Source organism: Xiphophorus maculatus, chromosome 10 (genome assembly GCF_002775205.1).
Source record: "Xiphophorus maculatus strain JP 163 A chromosome 10, X_maculatus-5.0-male, whole genome shotgun sequence".
Lineage (NCBI taxonomy): Eukaryota > Metazoa > Chordata > Actinopteri > Cyprinodontiformes > Poeciliidae > Xiphophorus > Xiphophorus maculatus.
The window spans coordinates 23510944-23528240 of record NC_036452.1 but is presented as its reverse complement, the minus strand read 5'-3'; the positions used below and the strand labels follow the sequence as shown (position 1 = coordinate 23528240).

At 41.2% G+C, this 17297-nt stretch overlaps 1 protein-coding gene across 1 annotated transcript; it reads left to right on the top strand.

Moving 5' to 3' along the window:
• The first annotated feature begins 722 nt into the window (after positions 1–722).
• fam20a (FAM20A, golgi associated secretory pathway pseudokinase) lies at positions 723–16398 on the top strand. Its single transcript, XM_005812308.2, has 11 exons — positions 723–2044; positions 5231–5424; positions 6352–6402; positions 9751–9829; positions 10086–10178; positions 12654–12769; positions 13832–14012; positions 14205–14314; positions 14403–14484; positions 15467–15526; positions 15613–16398. The coding sequence occupies exons 1-11, from the start codon at positions 1671–1673 to the stop codon at positions 15881–15883; spliced, it is 1611 nt and encodes a 536-aa protein (XP_005812365.1). The 5' UTR covers positions 723–1670; the 3' UTR covers positions 15884–16398.
• Positions 16399–17297: the final 899 nt, after the last annotated feature.

The window sequence follows — 17297 nt, the reverse complement described above, 5'->3', positions numbered from 1 at the left end:
TGTAGAACTTTCCTCCAATGCTTTTTGTTTTCCTGAAGCCAACTTGCAGTGACTTAAGCAAACCTTCCCTCAATTTTCCTGCAAAGCCCACCTCTCTCCCTCCATTTTCCCAGTCAGCTGCAGCCATCGGCATTGGCAAAAACACGCTGTTCCCAACTAAAAACATCAATTTATACTTTTATAATGAAAGCCTGTAGTAAATATAATTACTTTCAGGCAACAGTTTTTTCTCCTTCTTCTTTCCTTGGTTTTGTTTTTAGTTATAGTCTTCAAAATAACTGGAATGGCACTAACCCAGTTTGCCTTTGGGTGGAGAGGCCCATCACAGATTCTGCCGCCGCCGAATGAATAACAGGCTAAAGCTGTTATTTCCCTCATTAATAATGTCAGCCTGTTTTATCTTGAGAGAGGGTAAAAGACCCTGAAGGGCTACTTCCAGAAACTGACACGTAATTCTGTCACAGTTCACACACGCACACACACCCCCACACACAACAGATATTCTAAAATACCACAATAACAACAGAGGCAGGCTATGAAATCCCCTTTGAGAGTTTGATTGCTTCACCACATAAGTTTTCCTAGAGCTTTTAGAGAGAAGACAGCAAACAAGGAGCTATAAGGTTTCAGGAGCTGTATGTGATTACATCAGGGAGGCACAGGCAAAACAGAAGGAGGGTTTATTTTAAACCGTGTTCTCCTGCTTGAAAGTTTTGCCAGAGCAATTGTTTCGTTCCAGTGCTGAAAGCCTGCTTCGCTGTGGCTCGGCGTGAAAAGTGAGGGGAAGTGATGTGTGAGAACCGCAGCAGGGAAGGAGAAGGCAGCTGGGAATTTTGCCTGGAGCGCGGCAGGCTGGAGATCTGTGGCTAGAAGTAAAAGAAGCATAAGGAAGAGATGAGGAGAGAGCAAGGGGGACTGAAGTTTGAAGCTGGGCCGGTGTGAAGGATGAGGTTGGAGGAGGTGGGTGATGAGTACAAGTGGACTTAAAAAAGGAGGAGACAGGAAGATGACAGAAGAGGAGAGCTTTGCCTTATAGGGGAAACAGAAAGGATCAACAGAGCGTTTCACAAGTTTCTACACAACAGTTTGCATATATGGGAACTCAACACACTCTCAATCTCACGTTAAAACGATGCTTCAGACTGGATGTGTATCTGCTGCTGTTAAAAAGACCTCAGAGGAGAACCTTCCAGCTGTGGCTTCAGCGTCACTCTGCCTAGGATCTGCGTCTCGGCACCTTTGCTGCACCCTCTGTCTCGGTCTGCTAACCTGTGATTTGATGTGTGCATGCTCACACCCACAATGTTGCAACACTAGACAGTCACAAAAGCAGCTCCTCCTCATAAGCAGCAGGTCCCTGGAAGCAGCCGAGCTGTCAGTGACTTGCTGCAAACGCATGCCTGCTCTCGGCCCCGAGCTCTCCGCTCTGTTTTTTTTGTTTCTAAAGTTCCTGCCAAGGAAGGAGGAGGATGGAAAGTGTGGCTGGAGAGAAGAGACAGAAAGCAGAAAGAGAAAGCTGAGAAACTGAGAGGCTAGGAAGATCTGACAGCTCCGATCTGGCTCGGCGGACTGGAGGATCCCTACAAGTGATCCCTTGCTTTTGGGTCAATCCGGACCTTTTGGCGTTCTCTTAAACTGTTTCATTTCCTCTCTCTTCTTTTGCCTCCACCATGCGAAGAGACCGCTTCCTGCTGGCTGCAACCCTTGGAGCCCTTTTCTCTGCAGATTTTTACTTCATCCTTCTGCCAAAGCTGCAGAGCAGGAGACATAGAGCGGCAAACAGTTGCTCCTGTAGTCCCGACACCAACCTCAGCCTCCCCAGGTTGGAGACTCTCGCCACACCATACCTCTCCAACTGGACTCACGCGCCTCTGTCCAGTGCTGCGACTACACCTGAACTGGATGATGGAGGCTCCAAGCTGCAGAGGCTGTTCTCCCACCCTCTCTACAACATCCAGACTCCGGAGTTGCAGCCAGAGGAGAAGCTGCTGCAGGCGAAGCAGCTGATGGAGTACTACGGGAGGAAGGTGTCGCACTGGGAAAGGTCAGGTTCTAAAGCAACTTCACGCAGGGCATTAATGGAAATCCAACTTTAGTGCGTCAGTGCGTTTTGTGTTTATGCCGATGGAAGGCCAGAAGTCTTCAGCTCTGAGAGCATGTGTTGTGGCATGCTGCGGCTTGAGAGGCAAAGTCAGAGTCAGAGCGGTCAGACCTCTCCGGGGCGCTTTGGGGCACACAAACAGAAGTGCTCTCTTTTTCCAAGACGCATACTCACTTTGGAAGTGCAGACGTCCAAACACGTCACTCTGACAGCATGTGTCTTCTGGTCAACAAGAAATCTAACGTTGCTGAAGCTTTTGCTAAATAATTTTCTGGAAGATTAAGCCATCTTTCAAAGTTTGTTTGTTCCAAATCTACCAGTAAGATTCAGATTTTGGATTTTGTGATGAAAATTACAACGCTTTGGAGAACCAGTGCTAACCTCGATCCTTTGCACATTTTGTCATGTTTGTCACATTTTGATGCTTATAGCAATTAATGTAAAACTGTAAAGTGAAAGGATCATTTGCCATTCTAACAGATGAACCACATCAGGCGGTATGTTTAGGGTCAGTGTCCTCCCCAGTGCCAACCTCTGATGCTGCTGCCTTAGCAGATGATGTCAGAAAAGATTACATTCTTAGAGAAGATGTCCAACATCTTGCTGAATGACGCACGTTTTCCCAAAAACTACAGCCTGCTCTGTCCCTTCTTGATCCTGCTGCGTCTCAAACCACCTGTTGCCCAGGTGAACACCTCATTTCTTCTCCTCAACCACTTCCAGCTCTTCTGCGATGATGGAAATATGTCTTGATGTATTTCTGTATCACTCTCATTCAACACCATGCCATACAGCGGCCCACCAGCTCTCTGTACTCAGCTTCTTGTTCATATCTGATCCACCTGATGGCCGCAAAGTCATGTGAGGGATGACAGGATTCTGTTCTGTGCTGGAAGTCTGAAGTGTACAAAGTGAAAAGGAATGGTGTGAGTACAGTACCCTGTGGTGCTCCAGTGCTGCTGGTCAGACACACACACCTTCAGTCTTACAAAACGTTTGTGAGGTGGTCACAAAACAGGCAGTTGTTGGATCAATAACTGATCTAGAACTCTGTGTCTTTCAGAGCTTCTTGTGAAGCACTTTGTGATTTTATTTTATCTGTGGGAGGTGCTATAAAGATAACAATTATTTACTTACTTCATGATGTGGGATGTCAAGGAAACAGGTTGGACTGAATGATTCCTTTTCTTTGGTACAATGCAGAATTACTTCCTCAATGCTGGGACCTTCTTCAGGGACGTGATCTCAGTGACCCACCGCACTCTCTATACTCTGCCTGGGTGGTTGTTAGTGCTTAAAATGCATCTAATTTGCTTACCATGAATCTCATATTTCATATTGTGAAAAAATATGACTATAACATTGAGTCAAGTTTTTTGCAATTTTCTTTTAGCTTTTTCACAATGGCTTCTGTCACTTCGTACCGATGGGCCATTTCTCCACAGGGACTTCTTCCTGCCAGAGACGTTTTAGCATGGAAGTTATCTACCGGCTCATTTACTGAGTTACAGGATGAAGTAAACTTGGTTAAAGGTTTCAGCTGAGCTGCCCTTAGGAAAGGGTTTTGTTCTAATATCTCTTTGGCTCAATGGACCAGTAAAACTTTCCCAGTTGACAGAAAAGTGGTCAAATTGGGCAACACAGCATTACAGGTACTGTAGTAATAACTATTTGTCTCCAAAGAGATCAGTAAAGACACAAAGCAAATACAACTCAAACAGAACCAAATTAAAAAAGAAAAATTGGATTGAGAACAACGACGATGGAAAGATTAATTTCAGTTAAAGGTGCTAAATGCCCCGGGGCAAGTTGGGACCTGGAAGATTTGGATCATGACAAAAGCATGATTCAAATCTTTTTCTCCATTTAAAAGAAATGTGAAAATTATTATGATGAAGCGATTTTATTGTTGAATAAGCTGATGTTTAGTTGTTTATTTTTTGTGCCTTCTGAGCTGCAGAGCTCATTTTGCTCATGGGGGGAGGGAGGAGAATATGAAGTTTATACTTCTTTCTGCTCCTTTTCATTCGTGATTTCTTTTCATACCTTCATTCATACTTATGACTGAGTAAAAAAAATGAAATGAAAAGAATGAAAGACAAAGTCTTTCCAGCAGCACAGCATTCCAACGCAACAGGCTGCAGTTCTTCTAACGTTCCCCTGCATTCAGCTCCGTCCAGCATGATGCTGTCGCCACCAGGTATCAGGCTGCACATGGTAGGGTTTGTTTTTTGATTTTTGTTTTGCAGCTTTAGTTTTCTGTCACCGGCAGCATTTTATACGTGGGGCAAAAACTTCAAATTGGATCTGGTTTACCCAGAGCGCTGTCCTCCAGATAAACAAAAGAAAGTTATTCTAGTATTTATTGTTCCAGTATGTTTCACCTGCAACTCAACTCTGCTCCAAGCGCACATTTTGTCCACACTCTTCCCAGCTGTCTTGTTTACCCTTCAGGTTGCTAGGTGACCGGGTGGCTAGCCTGACCTGCAAACAAACATGAACTTTAGCCCTTTGCTCTGTTATCTCGGTTTGTTTGTAGCCTGTGATGGAGTTTGTTTGAATGTCCAGCTGGCTGGTCGGTTTGGACCAGGTTCTGTCCCTCTGACTCCTGCTTTCAGATCAGATTACTACTGCCTCATGCTGTAGCTAAAAAAACAATGGCACAAAATTGTGGAAATTATGTCCCATTCCCACAAAATCTGCCATTTTATGGAAATGGCAGATTTGTTTGAATGGACTAAAATTAAAAAGATAAGATAATATTTTTTTCATATAACTTGACCTGACAATGTCCATTACTGTCCACATGATCAACTATTTGCTTCCAGTGCTGTTCTGCTATTCTAGATGGTGACTGTGGCTCTGTGGGTAGCGTAGTTGTTTTGTGATCGGAAGGTTTTAGGTTCGATTCCAGCTTCCTCCTGCCACATGTCGGTGTGCCCCTGGGCACTTAGCCCCAAACTGCCTACCCATCTGTGTATCAATTTGTGAGTGTGAATGGGTGAATGTGACTCTAGTGTAAAGCGCTTTGAGTGGTCAGAATAATTGGAAAAGTGCTATATAAGTTCAGTCCATTTACTTATCCTGCAGGCTCTTGTTAACTCCTTTCCATTGTCTGACTCTCTGCAGACGAAAGAAGCTCTTTGAAGAGGCAGCTACTTTGACCAACATCTCGTTGATGGAGCAAAAGATGACTTATGATCCGAACGCCAGCTGGCTGAGGTTCCACCTGGGAATCAACCGCTACGCCCTGTACGACCGGGACGACCCCGCCGTCCTCCAGCTTCTCACCGACATGCAGAACATGACCATCGTTGGCGCAGGTGAGGGGGAAATAAAAATGGCACTTTCACTGGCAGAGACGCAAGATTTCACTTGTTTAACCAAAGAGGAGAGAGGACGAGGAGGCAGAGGGATCAGTTGACCTTCATCTAACCTGGCTCAGGAGTACGACGAGAGCGGCGTTGTTAAATCAAATCGAAATCTAGCTTAGATCTGACTGAATTTTGCAGAGTTTTTTGCTAGGCTTTAAAAAAAAGAAAAACTAATAGGTGAATGGGACTAAAAATAGCTTGTAAAGTGGGACGATAAAGAGAGCTAGAGAGGATATAAAGTGGGAGGTGGAGGCTGAGTGGGTTAGAAAGGGCCCAGAAAAAGAGACAGGCAGGCGAGTGGTTCGCTAAAAAAACAGGAAGTAGAGATGAGGTCAGGATGAACGGACGAGTGGGAGGGAGCCATCTATCACTGGTTCTGAGTTTGAGTTTAACTTTATTGAACGTAATAAAAGAATAAATAAAGTTACATACAGAGAAAATAAATATAAAACAAAAGCAAGCAAAAGAAAAACAGTAGTAAAGTATATTTACACGTTTAATGGAGAGTAGGAGTATGAATTAGTTTTTACACCTCCCCTCTCTCTTCATCCAATACTTTACTGTTCACTCAGTTACAACATTCCTGCTTAGTATTTTCTATATCCATATTTATATGCATGCAAATATATTCATATTTGCGTAACATTATGAGCAAGCATCAAACATTTTTTACATGTTAAAATTCTACGTCAACATAGCATAATGCATTAATTGATGACAACTCTTTGCACTGCGACCTAATCAAAATCGTCAACATAATTCATGTTCCAGAATAAAAGCAAAACAGTTTGTTTGGGTTTTTTTTGCTCGTGTATATGAGTTTTGTTTTACATCAAACAGAAAATTTTGGGTTTTAATCTTTTTTTTTTCTTCCAGATTACACCCAGGATGAGAAAGCTCTAAAAGGAGCGTGTGACTGCACTCAAGGTTTGTTCAACTCGTCACTGGTGTTGACCCAGAGCATGTCGGGTGGGCTGAGTGATCAAATCTGTATATAACTTGCTGTATATAATATGAATAAAACATCAAATCTGAACTTTTCATACAGAATGCAATTTCTGATTTTAATCTATTCCCCTTATCTTAAAAAGATATGAACATTTTTATATTTGTTGCTTTTATTCAGTTGACCTGAATATAAAGTCCAAATGAACACAATCTCTAAAATGCGTTAGTTCAACTCGCCCTGGGTGGGCTGACATCATTCTGAAATATGGAAACCCATATTTCCAGATTTCCAGATTTATTTTTTTTCATCCAGATGAAAAAAAATAAATCTGGATTTATTTTTTTTTGATGAAAAAATAAATCCAGATTTTCCAAAAGTTATATCATAAATAAAGAAATTGTATTAATTGGATCAGTGGACTTATCGCCCAGCCTTGTCCTGCGCTCTTTATTCTTGCATGTTAAATTTTTCAGCGCTACAGTTCATCCATATTGTCCTCATTGTTTCCTGTTTGTCTCTTGTCGTTTCGTTGCTGTTCGGCACCATCTCACACTAACACACAGACACACAAGTGTCTTTGTATTCGTCCGCGTGGCTTTTCTTTTGACAGAAAAGGGTTCTGATTGGTCGTTTTGCATCGGATGCTCAGCGCTGAGCAAAAACACCAAAACGCTGGTTTGTTTCAGAAGCAGAGATTAGCCTCCATCCAGGGTTTCATCTGCTACTTTCCCTCTAAGATATAAAAAATTGTTAGAGCTTCAGTATGTAACTTTTACAAAAAATGTTTGTTCAAACTGCCACCATGTAGAACAGACAGTGTAATATGAGGCAGATAATCAGTGAAAAGATGGATCTCCTGCACTTCCTCCCTGAGCTGCTATTGCCATCTGATCAGAGCCAGGAGGCGGGGCTTAGTGCTGTCAATCAACTTGTAAAAACGTTGCTCAATGTGCTAATGATGGAGAAACAACTCACCGTTACAGGAAAAACTTTTATCCACCGTCATCGGTGGCCATGCTATCTAGCGTTAGCATTGGTAGCAGGCAATGTTGTGGAGAACCAGGTCTAGTGTGGCGGAGAGCAAAGGGGAGAGGGTGAACATGAGAGTGACTGACAGCACTAAGACCCGCCTCCTGGCTCTGATTGGTTGTTTTTGACTGAGTGGGATGTCACTGGGAGAAGACAGAAAAGCTGGATTTCTTTTTCACATGTTATCTCATATATTACACTGCTAAAAAAAAATAAAGGGAACACTTAAACAGGTGTTTAACACTTAAAGTGTTCCCTTTATTTTTTTGAGCAGTATATAATGCCACACATAATAATTTTAGCAAATATGTAAAAAACATATATTTTTTAAAAAGTTACACACTGCAGCTTTAAGACAAAGATAGATAGTGACCTTGAGGTACTATTCTATTCCATTCATCTGGAAATATGAGAATGACATGTAAAAAAAAAAGAAAAAATCTATTCTCAGTGTTTTTGTCCCATTTGTGCCACACCAGCATCCCTGCACAATAAAGCGGGTGACCACACAAACCCGACTCCCTGCCAGAGAGAAATAAACACCAGAACAATCTGCAGATTCTGTTTAAATTTAGGCTGCAGTACAGGCTCTTGTTATTTCAGGCGCAAATAGCGACACAGTCCATCAGCTGCAGCTGCTCTTAGAAAATGGCGAGCTTCTGATTCGACTCCAGAACGGTTTTGAAAGTAAACTCTGAATGATTGTTAACTAATAATACCCTGGAGCTCGGTGGAGCGCGGCGTGTGGTTAGTCGGGCCGTGCTGCTGGCGCTGTAATATACGGGCTCAACGGAGCGGCTGGATGACCAAACACCAACTCACTTTATCACAGAGAGCGAAGAACGACTGTGATTTACAGACGTTGAGTTCAGGTTCACCAAACCAAAAGCTTAAATACAGTCCCTCTAAAACGTATTCACCCCGTTGGATGTTTTACCCTTTTATGACTTTTGGAAATCAATCATAATCAAAAGAATTTTGATTGTTTGACAAAAATCACCTTCAGTGTCAAAATGAAAACTGAGTCTCCTCTGATGGTGAAAAAGCTGAATTCTCTTCCTCGTTACCATGGAGTCTTTTCCTACATGTCTTTCCAACAGTTGGTATCTGTGTCTCCATTACAAATGTTCACAAATCTTTGTCTCTATTCTACTGATATAGAAAAAACACAATTTCACAATTGCACTGTTTCCATTAAATAAGAAATGAAGTTAAAATCATGCATGAATAAGCTTGTTTATGCAGTAATTTGTTAAAATCATGCATGAGATATATTCAGAATTCAGCCATGGCTGCTGAACCTTGTAACTCCTTCAGCGTTGTCATGGTAACCTGGCAGTTCTTCCTGGCCTCTCAGGTTGTGATGTCAGCTGATCTAGGAATAGATCAGCCTGTCGCATTACTCATGTTGCATTTTCCTTCCACTTTTTGATGAATGATTTAATGGAACTCCAGGGGATGTTTAGGACCTTTAGAATTTTTTGTGTCCATCCCCTGACTTCTACCTTTCAATAAACCTTTCTCTGATTGGTTGGGCGTGTTCTTTAGTTTTCATGCCAGAAATACTGATGAACTTTCTTTATACTACAATCACTGGAGACAAACTCACTGCACTCAACTGAACTCCAGTCCACTCAGTGTGGGACCACTAGTACCAGTTGGCAGGACCTCTGTTGAATTAGGTCAGTCATCTAATGGGGGTGAATGTTTACGTAATTTCTGATTTCATGTTACACACTTTTATTCCATCATGTCATTCATTTGGAGAAATCAGTTTTCACTTTGACGTTAAAATTTGTTTTTTGCAATTCATTTCTCTCAAGAAAGCCAAATTATCAATTAATGGTAGCAATAAACAAGGGGACGAATGTTTTTAAAGGATCTGTATTAACTAGACGACTTGCCTGAAGGTTTTGTTTTTCAAAATAAACTACAGTTTGAGGGTAAATATGTTTTTTCTAGTTCATATTAATTTTCTGTCAATGTTTTTACCGTCCCAGTTCATGTTGACACATAAAATGATGTGAATTTTTTTCTGCTCATTAAGCAAATCACATTTAAACATTTAAAAGACAAAGAGTGAGCCAAAGCAGAGGACAATTCCTTTTTTTATAAGGTCTGGTTGGCTTGGATAGCTCTTTTCTTTATAAGAAACCACCATCTGAAAGCTGCTGTTTGCACCTTTGTCTGATACGAACGTTTATTAAATTATCTGAAACATGACAAAAAAACAAAAACCAAACAAACAGAAGGAGTCTTTTAGGGAGTAAATCACCTTCTGCCCGTCTGTCTTGCAGTGGTGAAACCGAGCGGCCATCACCTGAAGCTGGCTCTGAAGATGAGCAACTTTGGCAAAGCGATGTTTAAACCGATGAGGTGAGGCGATGAGTGACGTGGTTCTTTCTCCATGACGCCCTGCAAGAGAAAACAGACTCAGAGGCGTTCAGGGTTTGTTTGGTCTGCGAGGAATCTAATAAATCACAGCAAACACTGTGACTCCATGTTCTGTCTTAATTTATATCTGGTTAAATTATCCAGTAGGCTGGGGAAATTACAGTATTTGACTTGTTGATTACACACTGCAGACTAATGTGAGTGACATCTTTATTGTGTGTGTGTGTGTGTGTTGCAGGCAGCAGAGAGATGAGGAAACTCCAGGGGACTTCTTCTACTTTGTGGACTTCCAGAGACACAACGCAGAGATCGCAGCCTTCCACCTGGACAGGTGAAGCCACAGTGTGCGGTCTCCGTCCTCTGGCATTTTACACAGTGTGTATAACAAGTACTCAACCCCTTGTGTAGTTTACCCTTTATGTTGTTTTTGCAAATCATGCAACTTTTTGACACCAAAAAAACAACAACAAACAAAAAGAAAACCCTTCAACTCATTTCCACAAAATATCAACTAAAATCTAAATTTGTAACCTGGGTGTGAACTTTAAAGAGTTGACAGTCTTTAGAGTGATTGACCTAATTCAACCGAGGTTCTGCCATTTGGTGTGGTGTGGGTAATCTCACATTAGCTGTGTTTCTGTAATTGCCCAAATTCATCTGGTTCATCAGTATTCCTGCTACCATGACAACACGAAGACTAAAGAATGTTAGAACCAATCAGAGAAAAGGTTACTGAAAAGTAGTAGTCAGGAGATGGAGATATAAAAAAAAATAATCTCTGAGGCCATGTGTTAAGGGGACGAGTTCATCTCACATTGGAAAAATATTCGCCCCCACATCTACAGTAAAATTTCAAAGTGGGAAATATATGTATGATTTATACCAACTTAGATGTGCATCTAAAAAGAACTGAAGGATTTTTTTTCTTCTGTCTTGTGTCATTTTGTGGAATTTAAGTTTTATAAACTGCAGACGATATTTAAGAAAACACAAAGGAGTAACAGTGAGCCTGCTGGGGCCCATCTGGCCGACTGTTTGAGTTTGAGGGTTTTTTAAGGTGATGATGCTTCCCCCTGTAGCGATGCCGCCCTGGGTGGTGAGCTGCAGTGACCATATAAATAAATAATATTTCTTCTTAGAGTTGCCAGTTAGAGTTGCTCCATGTGGAGGTGGTAGACGTGTTTGTGCTCCGTTAAGAGGTAAAAAGACAAAACATTGTCAGGTGTTCTGAAGCCACATGACCAGCAGGTGTCGACTGAACAGCTCACAGCTTTAAACTGGTGGAGCTGGTTTTCCAGTTTCACTAAAATAACCCAGTTTTTATGGGTCCTGTGTGAAGTCCTGTAAACAGAAACCAGGAGGAGCCGTCAGAAAGCTGATATCTGTATTTAAACCAAAGTTCAGCTGATCCCACAGCAGACATGGCTCCTCCCACCAACCGCTTATGTGGCTTTCAGAAAAGATTGCAACGTTTCTCCACAGCCCAGGATTTCCCAACTTGCTGATCAGTATAAACCACAGAGTTTGTTTGCAGACTTGACACACACACACACACACACACCCACACACACACACACACACACACACACACACACATCTTTAAATGGTTGCACTGTGAGCTGAGGTGAGATGATTCACTCACCAAAAATACAGTCATCTGTGTGAGACGGTGTGATTAAGGAGCCATAATTGGTGACAGACAGATCAGGAGGAGCAGCTCAAACAATAACTAGAAATGTTGCTGATATGTCAAAGTTCAGACATATTAAAGTCTAGAGGAGGATGATCTGCACCTTCTGCTTCGTTTCTCCCGTGGATGAGGCGCAGTGCGCCGCGCCACCGTGCCTTGTTGTGTCTGACTTGGCTGTTGTCGTAATCGCTGGCAATGAGGGGTTGAGGAACGCTGGCAATTTTGGAAGCAGCAATTCAACTTCACATTCTGGATTACTTGATTACTGTTTGTGAAACTTGAGTGAAATACGGGCCCTGCAGGGATTCCAGGCTCTTGTGTGTGTGTGTGTGTGTGTGTGGGTGGGTGGGTGGGTGGGTGGGGGAGTGGCTGCAGTTGTGATGAGAATCAGTGAGATGAAAAGATAAGACAGAACTGAGGTGAATCTGCTGATACATGCATGGAAAAATAGAGTTTGTTACGTTACAAAATGTTACAGAGGACAGTGTGAAGTTAATTTAAATGAATGCATGCTTTTTAACATCTTTTTACAAATAAGAAACCTAAAAAGTGTGGCAGGGTTTGTATTTTGCTCCCCTGAGTCAGAACCTTTAAACCCAGATTTTGCAGCAGTCTGTATCATCTTTACTGTTTACGACTTGAACCAGTTTTCTTTTAATTTCAGGTTTATAAGGATGTACTTTTTAAAATAGTTAAACTTCAGCTATATGGGATAGAGAGCGTTCACAACCATTAAACCTAAAGTTTTTCCACATGTTTTCAATCGATTTTAGGTCTGGACTTTGACATTTTATTAGTTTTGCTAATTATTACTTGAGCAAAACTGATAAGATAATCTGTAATCTGTGGATTGTGGCCATTTTAGTCAGAATAGAGCAGACTAAACATAAAAGTATGGAATCATTTTCAGGTTTTTATTTGAAAACTGCGTTTAAAAAAAAAGATCATTTTCCTTCCACTTCACTTTGAGTTAGTTTAGCATAAAATCTCACTAATTTAATTTATCAGTCTGTGGTTCCAAGATGACAAAATTAGAAATACTTCAATGGGTGTGAATACTTTAGCAAGAGACTTTATCTGATTTAGTTTTTCTTTTGAATGTCCTGGTTTCTTCAGGATCCTGGACTTCCGGAGGGTTCCGCCGGTGGCCGGCAGGCGAGTCAACGTAAGCGGAGAAGTCCTCCATGTTGCCCACAACGAAGACCTGCGGGCCGTGTTCTTCACCTCACCAGGTCAGCCGGGGTCAGGGTTTGCTGACTGGATCTGGGTGTTGCAGATCTATATTAATGGATCTATATTATCGTTATAAGCTTCTTTTAACACTCAGATGTTTCTCCACGTAGAGTGTGATTGTGATGTAACATAACAGACATGGAGGATTCCAAATTTTTAGGAATAGCAATAAAAGCAAATTTGCTTAATGGAAACACGCTACTTTTGAAGTAATGTTTTTGATATAAAGTTTTTGCGCTGGGATGCAGGAGGTCGTTCAGCCGCATCGACATTAGTGTATTTGGCAAAACTGCAACTGAAACACATTTTTCACATCCAATGAGTCACATGATCAACAACAGGATGTTACTACTGGAGGAAACGACGAAGAAGACGACAGGAAGGACGACGCTGCGGCGTTTGTTTTTTTTAATGACTCATCATATGAACAAACTTATTCGTGTGTGATTTTGACTCCATTTCTTATTTAACGGAGACACCACAATTGCGAGATTGTGTTCTGTCAACATTAGCAGAATATAGACAAAGACTTACTCACGTTTAATGGAAACGCAGATGCAGTTCAATCCGTTACCTACGAATGGATGAAGCTGAACACAGAGCGACTCCTGGGTGAAAACATGTCAGCTTCAGTGTTTAGATCAAAGCATTTACAAGTCTTAGAATGGCCTAGTTAAAGTACGGACCTATGTTGAAACATGATAAGACTTGAAATTTTACATTTAAAGATGCTCTTTATCCAATTTGACTGAGCATGAAACAAATGCTTACAATATTTTTTTCTTGTTATTTTAAAAAATATATATTTTTAAAAATTACTTTAAAAAAAACATCCTTCTAATTTACATTTGGGAACTGGTTTGCATTTGTCTGGTACATTAAAAAAATCAGTGGGTGTGAATATTTTTAAGACACTGTACGGGTTTTTCATGAATGAAACCATAAAGCAATAAAACTATTATAAACAATAACTCTATATAACACAGTAAACATTTTGCCTCAGCAGGATTCATGTTGCTGATCTCTGGTGATTTTTCACTCTGGTTTTGCTTCTCCGACAGCAAACAACACGTGTTTCTTCGCCAAGTGCCTGTATGTGTGTAAGACGGAGTACGCTGTGTGCGGGGGCCCCGACCTGCTGGAGGGCTCCCTGTCCGCCTACCTGCCGGGCCTCACTGTGGCTCCTCGCCTCTCCATCCCGAATCCATGGAAACGCTCCTACACCTTCTCCGGACGAGAAGAGTAAGAATCCAGCTGCAGCTGCTCCCAGTTCTGTAAAGCACTGGAGGTCATAACGTTTAGAAACAGAACATCTAGCAGCACATGAAATGTTCTATGTTAATATTAACATGTTTCCTAAGAAAGATTTTCTATGGAATAAAACTCAGAAATGTTTTATGCACAGATTCTTCTCATGTCTGCATTTCTTTGCAGGTGGGAGGTAAATCCTTTCTACTGTGACTCCGTTAAACAGGCGTATCCTTATAACTCTGGCAACAGGTTGCTCAACATTATAGACATGTCCATCTTTGACTTCCTGATAGGTGAGTCATCAATGCATCAACTGTCTCTGTCTTTGTCTAGTTTTGAATCAAATTTGTCCCTGTTTTTTGTTGTTTCTTTTTAAATTAGGTAACATGGACAGACACCATTATGAGATTTTTACCAAGTTTGGAGATGAAGGTTTACTTCTGCACTTGGACAACGCCAGAGGGTGAGGATCGGGTTCAGAACCGGGCCCAGACTGTTTTGGTCCTAACTTTGGTTTGAGGGTCCAATTCCTCAAATATAAAATATAGGAACATTTTCTTACTTTCTGAGTTCATGCCAGACTCAGTGTGTGATTGTCAGCACACTGTCAGCATATTTTCACACAGTGTGTGTGTAAAATAGTTGTCAAATTTTAAGGCTTAAAATTCCAAAATTAAATTTCCTTTAAGTCACATTTAATATTTACAGCAATTTTATAACAACTGTCTTCTATCAGTAAGTCTTCTATCATATGACATAATACTGCCCCTTTAATAATTATTTCCTGAAGAAAAATTAATTAAATCATAATTTGAGATTCATTAATATTTTATTCTAATTGCACAAACACAAACAGGAGCATTTCTACTGCGTTTTGCTTAGCAGGGGAGTCCAGTTAGTTAATATTCACAAGAAAAGAATATATATATATATATATATATATATATATATATATATATATATATATATATACTGCGACAGACTGGCGACCTGTCCAGGGTGTACCCCGCCTCTCGCCCGGAACGTAGCTGGAGATGGGCACCAGCAACCCTCCCGACCCCATTAGGGACAAGGGTGAACAGAAAATGGATGGATGGATGGATATATATATATATATATATATATATATATATATATATATATATATACTGTTCAAAAAAATAAAAGGAACACTTTAAGTGTTAAACACCTGTTTAAGTGTTCCCTTTTATTTTTTGAGCAGTGCATATATATATATATATATATATATATATATATAAGGATGTTGTTATTAATAAATGTAAGCACAAATCAGAAGTTTTGAGATGAATACTCTTAATGAGAAGTCAAGCACTAATTGGGCTCCCCCTGGTGGCCCTAAGCAGCAGCTAAGTTTGCTTCTGCCTCAGGCCGGCTCTGAGCATTGCTTTGTGGTTCCACTGTATGACGCCACATGTTGTTCCCAGGTTTGGGAAGCATTCCCATGATGAGATGTCCATCCTGGCTCCACTGTCTCAGTGCTGCATGTGAGTTCTGCAGATCAGATGAGCAAAACGTTCCTGTCGTCTTTGACTAACCCAAACCTCGTGGATTTTTTTCCTGTTCTTTTTAGCATAAAGCGTTCCACGCTGCTGAGACTCCAGCTCTTGGCCCGACCACGCTTCAGACTCAGCGATGTGATGAGAGAGTCTCTGGATGGGGATCCTTTAAGGCCAGTGCTGACCGAGCCCCACCTGTTGGCGCTGGACCGCAGACTGCAGAAGGTCCTGCGGGCGGTGCAGCGCTGCGTCCGGCGGCTCGGCCAGGACCAGGTCATCACTAAGGACTTCACAAGACCCACAGCGACTCCTCAGAGTGCAACGCAGAGGGGGAACAACAGGTAGCCGAGGACTGAGCTGCTTTTGGTCAACAGAAGCTGCCTGGGAGACTTTAGTGATGACCTGCAGTCACCATGGAAACCGAGGAGGATCAGACTGGAGCTGAAGGAACAAGATGTCAGGAGATCCTTAATGAGAACTTGGACAAAGAAGGAAACGCTACAGGGCCGAGCAAAGTTCAAAACGTCTCATCATTTAAATTAAGCTAAACTACAACTGCCGTCATAAACACATACACACACACGCTCACACACACCATCATAAGCAACAGAGATAAAGAATCCTCATCATACTGGTGCCTCTGGAAAAGATGAGTGAAAAGTCTTAAAATGCAGTAGACCTGTTTTTTCTTGCAGTAGCAGAGTTTACATCGGCACAGTTTGAAAATTCTACCTTTAATATTAATCCATTTATTCTTGTGGAAAAAAAAGAGATCCTATTTTGACAAATTATGAATTTTTAACTGAATCCTCAAACCAAATCTGTAAAAAAAAAAAAATAAATCTGTTTTTAATTGCCTAGTAGCATAATAGGACTTAAGCAATTATGCTATTAGGTTAACGATTTGTTTTCCTTAGTTGCTCAAAAAACTTTTAATTAGTAATTCATGACTTCCTGTTTTCCATGGAGCTATTTGGCAACAATAACTGGTCTAAACTTGGACACACAGTTTGGGGGTCCATTAAAAAATCTTAAACAACCAGAAACTTACTTTGTGTGTGAACAAGAACACGTGTTCATCATGAGGCTGTGCACAGCGAGCCAACACTTCCTGAAAGGTCACAGAGAACCTGAGGTCACCAAGCCTCCATAAGAACAATAAGACGCCATCTCCATGCCAACCAGATGTCATTAATTCAACTCTTTCTCCACTTATTAAGTGCACTGAAATTAAAGGTTTGAATTTTCATTATTTTTTTAGTGTGAGTTTATTCTACTGTAATACAATCTGAATGTATGTTGAGGTTTTTCCCACACCTCAGCCAGCGGTTCTGGTTCTGGGGGAGAGAGAAGTCATGCACTGGATACGTTGTTGGTCAAGTTTGGGGCCGTGGAATCGACAGATGTTTTTAAATTCTAAAATAAAATTATTTTTAAATAAAAACACGCATTTCTGAGACGCTTTCTTACCTTAAAATGACAGAAGTGTGAGTTAGGGAGGGGAAGTGTGAGTGGGAGGAAAGGCAATTTAGCAGACGTTTGAATTCACTCCACCCTGTTTTCCAGACTTGTAATCCTGTTTCATCAGCGACTAAATGCCTTTTACGACATCTTTGTCCCAGACAGGCTGGGACAAAGAAAGAAAGAAATCCACACGCATGCTCCTCAGGACCAATGAAAATGAGAGAAACTCATTTTATTAGGTTTCTTGTTTCTTCATCTTTTCATCAAACATGCAGCAAGGTGTGGATGTTGAACC

Coding starts and splice junctions, on each gene's coding strand:
- fam20a (XM_005812308.2), top strand. CDS start 1,671: ATGCGAAGAGACCGCTTCCTGCTGGCTGCAACCCTTGGAGCCCTTTTC. Junction 6,403..9,750: donor AGCGTGTGACTGCACTCAAG/GTTTGTTCAACT, acceptor TCTGTCTTGCAG/TGGTGAAACCGAGCGGCCAT. Junction 14,485..15,466: donor CACTTGGACAACGCCAGAGG/GTGAGGATCGGG, acceptor TGTTGTTCCCAG/GTTTGGGAAGCATTCCCATG.